At 47.9% G+C, this 12696-nt stretch overlaps 1 protein-coding gene across 2 annotated transcripts in view; it reads right to left on the minus strand.

Annotated features, from left to right (window-relative positions):
• Window positions 1-218: 218 nt before the first annotated feature.
• Window positions 219-12696, minus strand: part of GEMIN5 (gem nuclear organelle associated protein 5) — a 66490-nt gene continuing 54012 nt past the window's right edge. For both annotated transcript variants that reach the window (XM_077266415.1, XM_077266414.1), the window contains exons 24-29: window positions 5449-5659; window positions 5072-5332; window positions 2738-2900; window positions 1977-2382; window positions 1808-1898; window positions 219-951 (exon numbers count right to left, since the gene is read on the minus strand). In XM_077266415.1, coding sequence (XP_077122530.1) covers window positions 763-951; window positions 1808-1898; window positions 1977-2382; window positions 2738-2900; window positions 5072-5332; window positions 5449-5659 — 1321 coding nt within the window. In that variant the 3' untranslated portion in view covers window positions 219-762. The remainder of the gene's footprint in view (window positions 952-1807; window positions 1899-1976; window positions 2383-2737; window positions 2901-5071; window positions 5333-5448; window positions 5660-12696) is intronic.

Below are 12696 nucleotides of genomic sequence, written 5' to 3' on the forward strand. Positions count from 1 at the left end.
TGACTTATAGCCATGTATTAAGTTTACATGTAAAGGACAGAGGTTCCTAAAACTTAACTTCCCGTCGGTATGGTTTCTTGAAAAATGTTGCTCTGTCTACCTTCTATAGCCTATTATCATTACTGGTTGCAGTGAGCTGACTGAGAATCTGTCAGCGAGCTGGTTCAGAAGGAAGCTCATCTTCTTTTGCACTGCTCTCTGCTGATTTTTTTTTTTTTAACCCTAAGTTCAGGACAACGTTCATTTGGCCATAATTCAGCTGAGAGGAGCTCAGAATAAAGTCAACTCTCCCATCAGAACTCACTGACAGATTCTCACTTAGCTCATTTACAACCAGCAATAGAAAATGTCACACGAGAGGCTATAATAGAAGGCAAAATTTGTACTAAAGCCCAATTGCAAAGATTATTTTTTAGCCAAAAATACATCCCTTTATGAAAAAAAAAAATGCAAGAAAAGTTGCAATATGTAGGATGAGTGCACTTTACATTATAGATTCATGGAAATGATGGTGCAAGGGATCCTTGGCATTGAAGGACATCACTGCTGTTATACGGAGTGGCCCTTAAAGCTACAGTGCAGCATATTCCATGCATCCTAAGGCCTCGGTTAGACCATTCCAGTGCGGAGAGCATAGTCCATAACCCAGATGCACAGAGTATAGTATGCAGCTTCTAGGAGAAGCAAAGGCAGCTGATGGATGCCGGCACTAGTGCACTGGTTATTGCAGGCCTGGGAGCAGCAATAAGCCAAGTCCTAAGCTTAGTCTTTAGGCTGCGGCCCTTGTAATGATGATAGTAATTTGCTGGCTACTTTCTGGTGGTCCGGTGACCCGGAGCCGTGCAGCTGCAGGAGACTCATCGCTTGTCCGTGCACAGATAGGGTCTTCTTAGAAGATGGAAGGTGAAGTATGACCAGGCAGCTCTCCAGGACATCGGGGAACGGCAGCACCTGCGGGAATATAACGACACCGACCGTTACCTAGGGTCAGGTGTGTGTAAGCCCTGCGGAGACGTAGTATGGCTGCCAACTTACTGTCCAATGAATGGGTGGCTGTATAATACAGGACAGGACTCCAGAAGACCCCCAGATAAGGCCAAATGCCCTGACTGGGTATATTACTTGCAATAATTTAGAAGGGGGCAAACACTGCTCTTTACTTAGTCTGACCCCATAGTCACAACGTGAAATGGTTTACCTGAATTTATTAAGATCGATTAATGCGTTATTGTGGGGGTCCGACATGATCACCACAACCCTTTAACGCCAGCCCTTGGGGTGCTCCTGTACGTTCGGCCTCGCCTCATGCTACAGCCAGAGCTCCATTCAAGTGCATAGGAATTAGCTGCAGTACCAGGCACATCGGTTCCCAGGTACTGAAGAAGTGAACGGGAGCTGGGGTGCAATTTTCATTAACGGTCACGCTATAGTATCCGGAGATCTGCTGTTTGGCACTGTCAGAGCTGAAAAAAACCTAATCCATGGGTGCTGGGTATAAGTCCCACAATCTAATATTGATGACTAGGCTCGGACTGGCCCACAGGAGAACAGGAGGATCCTCCGGTGGGCCCCCATGCGGGAATGGGCTCTTAACTCCGCCTAAATGAGAAATAGCACAATACACTTGTTTCATCTGAACATTCATTTAATAAACTACCCCTTTTATTATTACATAAAAAAATAGGCACAGTTGTGAATGAGGGTAATGTGATATTTGCATGTCGCTGAAGAGTGGCCCACCAGAGTCAATGCTACCGGTGGGCCAGTCCGGCACGGTTTGATGACCTGTTTAAAACGCTTCCCTTACCTTTAAGTACTCAGGAAAATCCGCCAGTTTATGGTTCGCGGTGGACAGCTTCTTCATCAGCTCCGTTAGCGAGACCGGATTTGGGTTAGAGCTGTGAAAACGACCAATTGACAATTAATTTCGGAGCTTACAGAGAAAGTAATCCATGGGAGTCTCACAGTCTACTCACGTCTGGCTCTTGTCGTCAGGACCGGTCTCGGATAACGACGTTGGGTTTGAGTCGGAGTCTTGGTCTAGTTCTAGAGAACTATCCTGGATCTGCCGGTTCCTCTGATGCTGCTGGATCATCTCGCGGAGAGCTTGCTGGACATCCGCAATCTCCCGCTGTGCGTTTTGGAAGCCGACATGCAGGTCGGATAGCAGCACCCCAAAGTCACACAGGATTTCTGGAGAATCCTCCTCCCCTGGGGCAGCGAGGTCTGCACCTTCTCCAGAAGAGATCTCCATCTTCACTTCTGACTGACTCCACCACGTCTCGTAAAGCTTGATGTAAGCGAGGAACGCCTGCACACTGTCGCACGCCGCCACGCTCTCCTTATTCTCTGGGCTGAGGTTCCCTCTTAGCTCATCACAACCTGAGAACAAAGGAAAAGAGATTTCATGTCTTACAGCATGGACAGAGCTTTGCTGCTAGAAAATAAGAAGATGGTTATTTAAAGGGACAGTCCACTTTTGGATAGATGCTGCACAAAAGTATTGGAAAAACCTGCAATGACTCATCGCTTAAAAAAAAAGGTGCTTATTCCCCTCTCCCTTTTGAGCACGCATGCACACTAGGCCGAGCAGAGGGATAGCGGGTGGGAAGAAATACTTGATTGACAGGTAAATGCGTTATATGGCCACCTGTAGGTCACACGGTGGATAGCAGTTTGAAAAAAAAACCCGCAGATTCCGGAAAAAGTGTGACTTCGGATCAGGTACAATCCTTACCTTTTGGAATCAGCAGCTTGGATATTTCTTGCATTAACGTGAACTGTCCGGCGTGATGACAGCGGGACAGGGCGCGGAGTAATGCTGCCGCCACCTCATCCCAGCTCTTTGATATGTAGCTCAGAGCAGACAGCGCCACCTCATGGGCGATGTGGAGAAGCAGCTGCGTGATTAGAAACATAACCAGGATAAGGAATACAATCCAGTGATGAAAATCATACCAAAAAAAGAAAAAAAACGGAGTACGTTACCAAGTTTATTGAACAATTAAAAATACATCACAATAATACTAGTGATGAGCGTGCGTGTTAAGGTGTTATCTGAGCATGCTCGTACGCTAATAGTGTCTTCGGCGTTCCCGAATAATTTGTTTGAGTCCCCACGGCTGCATGTCTCGCGGCTGTTCGACAGACATGGATGGATTTCAGAGCCAGAGATTCCTCAGATCAATGAGGCTTTTAAGGATGACACTAATTTGATTTTAAATCCTAAGTAGAGAGAGATCCAGGAAGAGATCCATAAATTGAAACCACTACTTACTCCACAAAAGAACTAGGACGTGGTGGAACAACGTTTTTTTGGAAAAATATGTCATGAAGGGGATAATACCCAGGGGTCTACAGGTACAGGTCTTCCCCTCACTTGAAACTGATCTAATATGGTTTAAAATGGTTCTGAAAGGGAGAAGATACAGATTAGATATTAGAAAAAAAAATTTGATCAGTAAGTGGAACAGGCTGCCACGAGAGGTGAGTTCTCCTTCAATGGAAGTCTTCAAACAGAGGCTGGACAGTCGTGTCTGAGATGGTTTACTGAATCCTGCATTGAGCAGGGGGTTGGACACGATGACCCTGGAGGTCCCTTCCAACTCTAACATTCTATGAAAACTGGATAGGAGGAGTTGGCCAATAATTGCTCGAAAGGCTTCATGGAGCTTCTTATTAAACATACAATGACCCAGACATTTCTCCTAGACATGTGTCCTTAGTGAGTGCCGGAATTGAAGGATTTACTTCATGGTATATGACAGTACGCATGCGTGCTAACTGTGCGATCTAATTAGAGAGGATATATAACACCGGCCCTTGGGCATTTCCTATACTCTCTTTTGAAAAAGCTACCACCAAACGCGCGTCAGGGGTATGGCCCCGTCCTGTGCAATATTCTTCAATATGGGTAAGCACTTCAATTAAAATAACTATTACTATTTTAGAGTGGGCATACTATAGGATATTTGGGTAAGTTATTCATATTTATAATACATGACGATCTATCATTTAACCCTTCCTATCGATACGTGATCCTCGTCCCTCTACTTGATTACCTTTATTATGCACCATGTCTGGTCTCTTCCATAGTGGAACCCAGGCTATATTTTGACACGGTCAGTCAAAAAGGTTTTCTTTTGATACACCAATTGATTGATCTTATTACTTGTGATGAAAATGTTTGCACTTCACAAAAATTATCCTGACCTCCTAAATGGATAAACACATTTGCTGGTGTTTTGGTCTTTTTTTTTCTCCTCGCTTTGACATTTATCTTATTAAATAAATCTTTGTATATTTTATTAGTTCAGGCAATTACATAATATGATTTTTTTTTTCTATTTTACCATTTATCTTTGGGGAAATGGGGGATGATTTAAACTTATATAGTTTTTAAAAAAATTATTTTAATGTTTTTACACTTTTAATTCAATCGTGTAGGAAATTTTAACCTGCAGTTGATTGATCTCCTATTCAATACACTGCATTGTAATATCACGGTGTATTGTAAAAACAACGATCTCCAGTCGTATGTCCCTGGCTGCTATGGCACCTGATGCCGATGTTCGTCCTTAGTGATGGCTGCCATATTGGGGACCTTTTCAGTGCCGCGGCCATGGTTGACAGTGGAATTTAAAAGGGTAAACTAATGTGATCCGAGTTAGATCCGGTCGCATCAGTTAGGGTTGGGTGCCAGCTATGAGACACAGCTGGCACCCATGGCTGTACCCTTGATCCTTTTTCATAAAGTGATAGCGCACATCCACCGTAAGTTTATGGCAGCTATCGCTAAGGGGTCAATATGAGAAAAGATTGTCTTGTTGAGTTAAAACCCTTTTAAAAGGCTTTTTCAATCTCATAAAGTGACGGAAAATAGATAGACAGTGCTGCTGTGCAGGAACAACTACACTAGTGCTGTGGCCCCTTCATCTCAGAATCAGTCCTGATTGTCGGACCCCAGCTGGTCATAATGTGCCGGCATGCCGCTGTATAAGTTGGGCATACCCTTTTAAAAAACGTACAACTAATGTAAATACCATCGGACAATTACGCATGGCTCAGTTACCTGCTTGGGGCTGGTGTTGGCCGTGGTTGGCGGCGTGTCTGACGTCCGCAGCTGCTGACACACCTCGTTATACTGGTCTTCAGAGCACAGTCCGTACTCCAGCTGCCACAGACCCGTGAGTTTAGTCATGAAGGGTTCCTCGCTGCCATGTCCGACCCAATCATGCAAACATGGGGTGGTCTGCGTCTTCCAATCTACAGGTGTCTTGTCCTCGACGTGGGTAAACAGCATCTCACTGGTACAAAACACCAGCCCGTGCCCCTGTAAAATGACCCATTATATATAAGCAGAACTTACACATTCTTCCTAAAACTAAGAACAAAAAGAAGTGATGTCCGTAGCAGACTGGCTGCTAATGGGTTACTTAAGTATTTTACCATGAGGGTGGGGTGCTGCTTCAGACATGTCTGGGCTCCAACCCAGTTCTTAGCAGCGATGTGTTCCTGGGCACAGCGCAGGGCAAACGACGCTGCCAAAGTCTTCTCTCCAGATATTAATGCAAGTTCAGCGGCCGTGCTGAGAGACAGCAGGTCCCCCTTCTTGGCCAGGACCTTAGCTGCATCATATGGGGATGACGCCCCTAAAAAACTGCGGGTAAAACAGAAGGGCGGAATTACGCTCAGTGATCAATGAGGTTCTACAGAACATAAAACCCCTTTGCTACTGCTCGGAGATGTCTCCATTAGGCCAGTTTCTCTGGTATATTGTATCCAGGAACAGAATTCTCCCTGCCAGGCTTAAGGGAATTAGCACTTTTTTTTTTTTTTTTTTTTTTTTAGAAATCCCTCAAAAAGTTGTATCACAGCAGAGATGCCACATATGGTCAACCTTGTAGAGGAATCGGCCGAGTTCGTGCATCCCCATCTAGGTCAATCACTTCTAGTATAACATACGGACAAGTTGGACTTTCATTAACCGACCCCTTTAGTTACACATGGTGTAACGGCAAAAATTTCAAGATACAATCACCAGGGTAGCAAAAAAAAAAAAAAAGAATACATGACTTTCAGTGTCCAAATATCAAGTGTAAGGAGACTTGGGAAGAGAACTTGATCTCTAGCGCCACCTATTGGCTGCAGCAATGCTAAAAGTTAATATTGGCCTTTTAACGAGCCTTGCAACATGACTTAGAATAAAAGCCAAATCAGGTGCTCTAATTTCAGACAAGTGTTTTGGGTATTTGCCCCTCATTAGCGCAAAGCGAGAGATCTGATTTGACTGGATGAGAGACAAAGCAGACCTCTTGCATTGCACTGAAGAGAGGCAACCACCCCGATACACTTGTCTACAAACAGAGTATCTGGTTTGGCTTCTATCACATGTGACAAGGCTTGTTAACCCCTTCATGACCCAGCCTATTTTGACCTTAATGACCTGGCCATTTTTTGCAATTCTGACCAGTGTCCCTTTATGAGGTAATAACTCAGAAACGCTTCAACGGATCCTAGCGATTCTGAGGTTGTTTTTTCGTGACATATTGGGCTTCATGTTAGTGGTAAATTTAGGTCGATAATTTCTGCGTTTGTGAAAAAAACGGAAATTTGGTGAAAATTTTGAAAATTTCGCAATTTTCACATTTTGAATTTTTATTCTGTTAAATCAGAGAGTTATGTGACACAAAATAGTTAATAAATAACATTTCCCACATGTCTACTTTACATCAGCACAATTTTGGGAAAAATTTTTTTTTTTGCTAGGAAGTCATGAGGGTTAAAATTTGTTAACCCTCAGGTGTTTCACAGCAGCAGAATCAACATGGAAGGAAAAAATGAACATTTAACTTTTTAGTCACAAAAATGATTTTTAGCAACAATTTTTTTTTATTTTCCCAAGGGTAAAAGGAGAAACTGGACCACGAAAGTTGTTGTCCAATTTGTCCTGAGTACGCTGATACCTCATATGTGGGGGTAAACCACTGTTTGGGCGCAGGGCTCGGAAGGGAAGGAGCGCCATTTGACTTTTTGAATGAAAATTTGGCTCCAATCTTTAGCGGACACCATGTCGCGTTTGGAGAGCCCCCATGTGCCTAAACATTGGAGCTCCCCCACAAGTGACCCCATTTTGGAAACTAGACCCCCCCCAAGGAACTTATCTAGATGCATAGTGAGCACTTTAAACCCTCAGGTGCTTCACAAATTGATCCATAATATTGAAAAGGTACTTTTTTTTTTTTCACAAAAAATTTCTTTTAGCCTCAATATTTTAATTTTCACATGGGCAACAGGATAAAATGGATCCTAAAATTTGTTGGGCAATTTCTCCTGAGTACGCCGATACCTCATATGTGGGGGTAAACCACTGTTTGGGAGCACGGCAAGGCTCGGAAGGGAAGGCGCGCCATTTGACTTTTTGAATGGAAAATTAGCTCCAATCATTAGCTGACACCATGTCGCGTTTGGAGAGCCCCTGTGTGCCTCAACATTGGAGCGCCCCCACAAGTGACCCCCATTTTGGAAACTAGACCTCCCAAGGAACTAATCTAGATGTGTGGTGAGCACTTTGAACCCCAAAGTACTTCACAGAAGTTTATAACGTAGAGTCATGAAAATAAAAAAATAATTTTTCTTTTCTCAAAAATGATTTTTAGCCTGCAATTTTTTATTTTCCCAAGGGTAACAGGAGAAATTTGACCCCAAAAGTTGTTGTCCAGTTTCTCCTGAGTATGCTGATACCCCATATGTGGGGGTAAACCACTGTTTGGGCACATGCCGGGGCTCGGAAGTGAAGTAGTGACGTTTTGAAATGCAGATTTTGATGGAATGCTCTGCGGGCATCACGTTGCATTTGCAGAGCCCCTGATGTGCCTAAACAGTAGAAACCCCCCACAACACAAACTAGACCCCCAAATGAACTTATCTAGATGTGTGGTGAGCACTTTGAACACCCAAGTGCTTCACAGAAATTTATAACGCAGAGCCCTGAAAATAAAAAATAATTACTGTCGCCTCATTGGGGGACACAGGACCATGGGTGTTATGCTGCTGTCCACTAGGAGGCGACACTATGCATAATCTGAAAAAGATTAACTGTGGCTCCTCCTCTGCAGTATACACCCCTGGACGGCATCAGCCTTCTCCAGTTTTTGCTTAGTGTCGCATAGGAGGCACACCTAAAAGATTTTTACTCCGTTTTTTCCGACGGGATTACAGATGAAGAAAAGCGGGTCTCCTGTGAGACTCCCGGCATGGCTCCTTCCTCGGCCCCCTATTATGGGGTGTCCAGTTGAAGTAGAGATGGCTATTCCCCATGTTGCTCCTTCCCCAGTCCCTCGGGTGCTGGTTCGAAGTCGAGACTCCCCCTCCTTCCCCAATTCCTTTTGGTTTCTGAGTTGAGGCGATGATAAAGGCCCCTGAAGGTGACAACAGCACCCTCCCTATCCCCCTCTGGGGGTATTAGGTTGAGACACCTCAGGTAGGGCCTGTACAGGCAGCATCCTACAGCTCCCAGCAATGGGCCAGCATACTGCGCCTGCATCCAGGGACCCCAGCCCAGCTGCGGGCTCCTGTTGGGGCCGGGGGGAGTGCAGGCAGGCATGGCACAGACAGACACAGGGCTCCCTGCACCCCTGTCTCTGCGGCAGCACCAGCTCTATACTGCCTCAGGGAGACCCCAACCGGGCTTCCGCTTATAGCCCCACTGCCATCCTGCCTTTAAATCCGGGGGGGGGGGTCCGGTTCAGATCCGACCCCCTCCCGGACTTTCGCGCCGGCCTGGAGCCCTTCTGGGCCTCAGGCATCTAATTTAGGCCCCGCTTCGGCCTAGCTGAAGCCGCCGCCTCCTCTCCGCCCCCCGGATGACAAATATGACACTCTATAGTGTCATAAAGGGGGTGGATCGAGACAGAAAGGGTGCGTTTTTACACAGCCTTGCCACCTTTTTTTCAGCTCTCCGCACCCTTCTCCCTTCTCAGCAGGCATTTTTCTGCTGCAGATTAACCCTGCATCTCCCGGTCTGCAGGACCAGGACCAGGCAGCCAGTCAGTCTCCGGGGGGCACAGGACTGTGGATCTTAGGCGCTGGACCTAGGGGCACACTAGTGGGGTAAGATCACAGCTGGGTTTTTTTACTCAGCTGTGAATCCATATTATCTATAAGGCTCCCCTATAGGTTTTTCTCTACCCCTGTAAGGTCCTCTGCCGGCAGCCCTTCTGCACTCTGTGCACTGTGCCGGGCTCAAGGTCCAAGAGAACCAGGCAGAACTGCTTTTATGCATTCTGCACAGCCTGCGGGACCGCTCTCCCCAGTGGCAGCACCTACCCGCATTGCCAGAACTGTATACAAACTAATGTGTCAGAGCCCCAGGAAGCCCCTGCCAATGCCTCGGTGTCTAATGCCACGCCGGAATGCGCTACTCAGATATGGCAATCTATGACGCAGTCTATAGATAACCTAACCTCCACATTGCTTCAGGCTCTGCAGGGTCATGCCCCGGCTATGACCGTTACCCAGCAAAGGGAGAGCTTGACTCAGGAACAAGATGACCCTGACACATCCACGTCTAGGTCAGGACGCAAGCGGACCCATAGATCAAGTCCATCTGCGTCATCCCATAGCACACGGTCATCTCCCTCTAGGGAGAGACACCGTAGCTCCAGGTCATCTAGACCGTCCCATTCTAGGGACAGACGATGCAGATCTCCGCAATCCCCGACCAGAGAAGGTCTCCTCCCCGGCTCACTCAGCAGGAGACGCCTCAGTGATACACAGGATTCGGAAGGCATCTGCGACTCTGACTCAGACAGGGAAACGGAGGGGTCCCTGATCCCAATCCCTCCTAGCAATACAGCGCTAGTTGAGGACATAATCTCTTCCATCCATCGGGTGCTGGACATTTCTGATCCGCCACCAGAGGCCCCAGAACATAAGATTTCCTTTGAAGGACCTCTGAAGCCGCCTAAAGTTCTCTCTAACCACCCAGAGTTTAAGGCGATCCTTAAAAAGCAGTTCTCACAGACTGAGAAAAAATTTGCTAATCGCAATTATCTGGAGGCAAGGTACCCTTTCCCACAGAAGGACACCAAGGAATGGACAAATCCACCCGAAGTGGACCCCCCAGTCTCTAGGCTAGCAGCACAGACCCTCCTTTCACTGCCAGATAGCTCAACCCTCAGGGACGCAGCAGAGCGGCAGGTAGAACGCATGGCTCGTTCAATTTTCGAGGCAGCAGGGGCATCCCTGGCTCCCACGTTCGCCTCAGTTTGGGCTGCCAAGGCCATTCTGGCCTGGGCAAAAAAATAAATAAATTACAATCTCTCCAAGCATCCGCTCCTGAGCTGTCGGACCAAGCGGTTCAAATAGCAGTTGTAGCAGACTACATGCTTCATGCAGCTCTGGATTCAGCAAGGGGAGTAGCGGGGATAGCATCAAACGCCATCACAATTCGACGTATCCTCTGGCTGCGGGAATGGAAAGCGGACGCAGCCTCAAAGAAGTCCCTCACGCACCTCCCCTACCTCAGTGGGAGACTTTTCGGTGAACAGTTGGACACTGATATCCAACGCTACCGGGGGTAAGAGTACTTCTCTTCCCCAACTCAAACCTACTTTCTCCTCATCATGACTCACGGACTCCGGAAGACAGCACACCAGTAGGCGGCCGACTTTTGCTCTTTCATCAAGTCTGGCTGCCTATTACAGAAGACAGGTGGGTCAGGGAACTAGTGTCTTCCGGATACAAAATAGACTTCACCTCCAACCCACCGGACCGATTCTTTCTCTCTGTCCCCCCAAAACCGCCAGCCACGGCTCGTGCCTACCACCAAGCGGTCTCCTCGCTTTTTCAAGCAGGAGTCCTAGTACCAGTCCCCACGACCGACCGCTTCCGAGGGTTCTACTCCAATCTGTTCGTACGGCCCATACTAGACCTAAAACAGCTCAACAAATATGTACGGGTCCGTCACTTCCGCATGGAGTCCCTTCGGTCCATCATTGCGTCCATGGAGAAGGGAAAATATCTTGCTTCCATAGACATACAAGACGCATAGCTGCATATACCCTTTGCACCTGCCCATCAGAGGTTTCTCAGGTTTGCAATAGGCCAGGACCACTACCAATTCGTGGCTCTCCCTTTCGGACTCGCCACGGCTCCCAAAGTGTTCACCAAAGTCGTGGCAGCCACCATGGACGTCCTACACTCCAGAGGCATAGTAGTCGTTCCATACCTGGACGATCTACTCATCAAGGCTCCCACCTTCAAGGACTGCGAGCTCAGCGTCTCAATCACAACCGATACTCTGTCGCATGGGCTGGTTAATCAACTTACAAAAGTCATCACCAACCCCGAGTCAGTCCCTGACCTTCCTGGGAATGCTATTGAACTCCTCCAGGGGTCTGGTGCTCCTTCCCAAGGACAAGGCACTGGCTCTCCGCCTAGGAGTTCGCACCCTCCTCCGCAAACCTCCTCGATCTCTCCGTTTTGCTATGAGAGTCCTCGGCAAGATGGGGGCAGCAATAGAAGCGGTCCCATTTGCCCAGTTTCACCTCAGGCCTCTCCAACTAGCCATTCTGAAGTCCTGGGACAGGAATCCCTTTTCTCTCGACAGGGAGTTCCGGCTAACGTTGTCAACCAGGAGGTCCCTGCACTGGTGGCTCAAGCCAACCTCGCTAGCAAAGGGGAAATCCTTTCTCACAGGTCAATGGAGGGTTCTGACCACCGACGCGAGCCTGACGGGTTGGGGTGCGGTGCACCTACACCACAGGGCAAGTGGTCCCCAATGGAAGCGACCATGCCCATCAACATCCTGGAAATTCGTGCCATCCTCCTGGCATTGAGGGCCTTCCATCACTTACTGGCAGCCTCTCACATCAGAATACAGTCGGACAATGCCACGGCTGTGGTATATGTGAATCACCAAGGGGGGACCCGCAGTACCCAGGCGATGCTAGAAGTGTCACACATCCTCCGCTGGGCGGAGTGGTCTCTCCATCCCGAAATTTTTCAACAGATCTGTCTCCGCTGGGGGACCCCGGATGTGGACCTAATGGCATCCCACTTCAATGCCAAGGTCTCCAACTTCATGGCCAGAACACACGATCCGCGGTCGCTCGGAGCAGACGCTCTGGTTCAGGACTGGACCCAGTTCCAGCTTCTGTACTTTTTTCCACCTCTCCCCCTCATATCCAGAGTGGTGAGGAAGATCAAACAAGAGGGAGTTCCAACCATCCTAATTGCACCGGACTGGCCCAGACGTACATGGTACGCCGACATCGTACAACTTACAGCAGATGCCCCCTGGCGTCTCCCCGTCCGCCACGATTTTCTATCACAAGGCCCGTTCTACCACCAGAACTCAGGGGCTCTCAATTTGACGGCGTGGCCCTTGAGACCTGGGTTCTAACCCAGGCAGGGCTGTCGCCGGACGTCATTGGAACCATGATCAGGGCACGGAAGCCAGCCTCTGCCAAGATTTATTACCGTACCTGGAAAGCTTTCTTTACCTGGTGCGAATCTCGTGGCAAGATCCCACTCCCTTATTCCCTACCCAAAGTACTTGGTTTTCTCCAATCCGGTCTGGAGGCCAGGCTGTCGTTGGGCTCGCTTAAGAGCCAGGTGTCAGCCCACTCAATGCTTTTTCAAAGGCGCATTGCTACCAAGCCCCAAGTAAGGACTTTCCTTCAGGGGGTTTCC

The sequence above is a fragment of the Ranitomeya variabilis genome, chromosome 5 (genome assembly GCF_051348905.1).
Source record: "Ranitomeya variabilis isolate aRanVar5 chromosome 5, aRanVar5.hap1, whole genome shotgun sequence".
Taxonomy (NCBI): Eukaryota; Metazoa; Chordata; class Amphibia; order Anura; family Dendrobatidae; genus Ranitomeya; species Ranitomeya variabilis.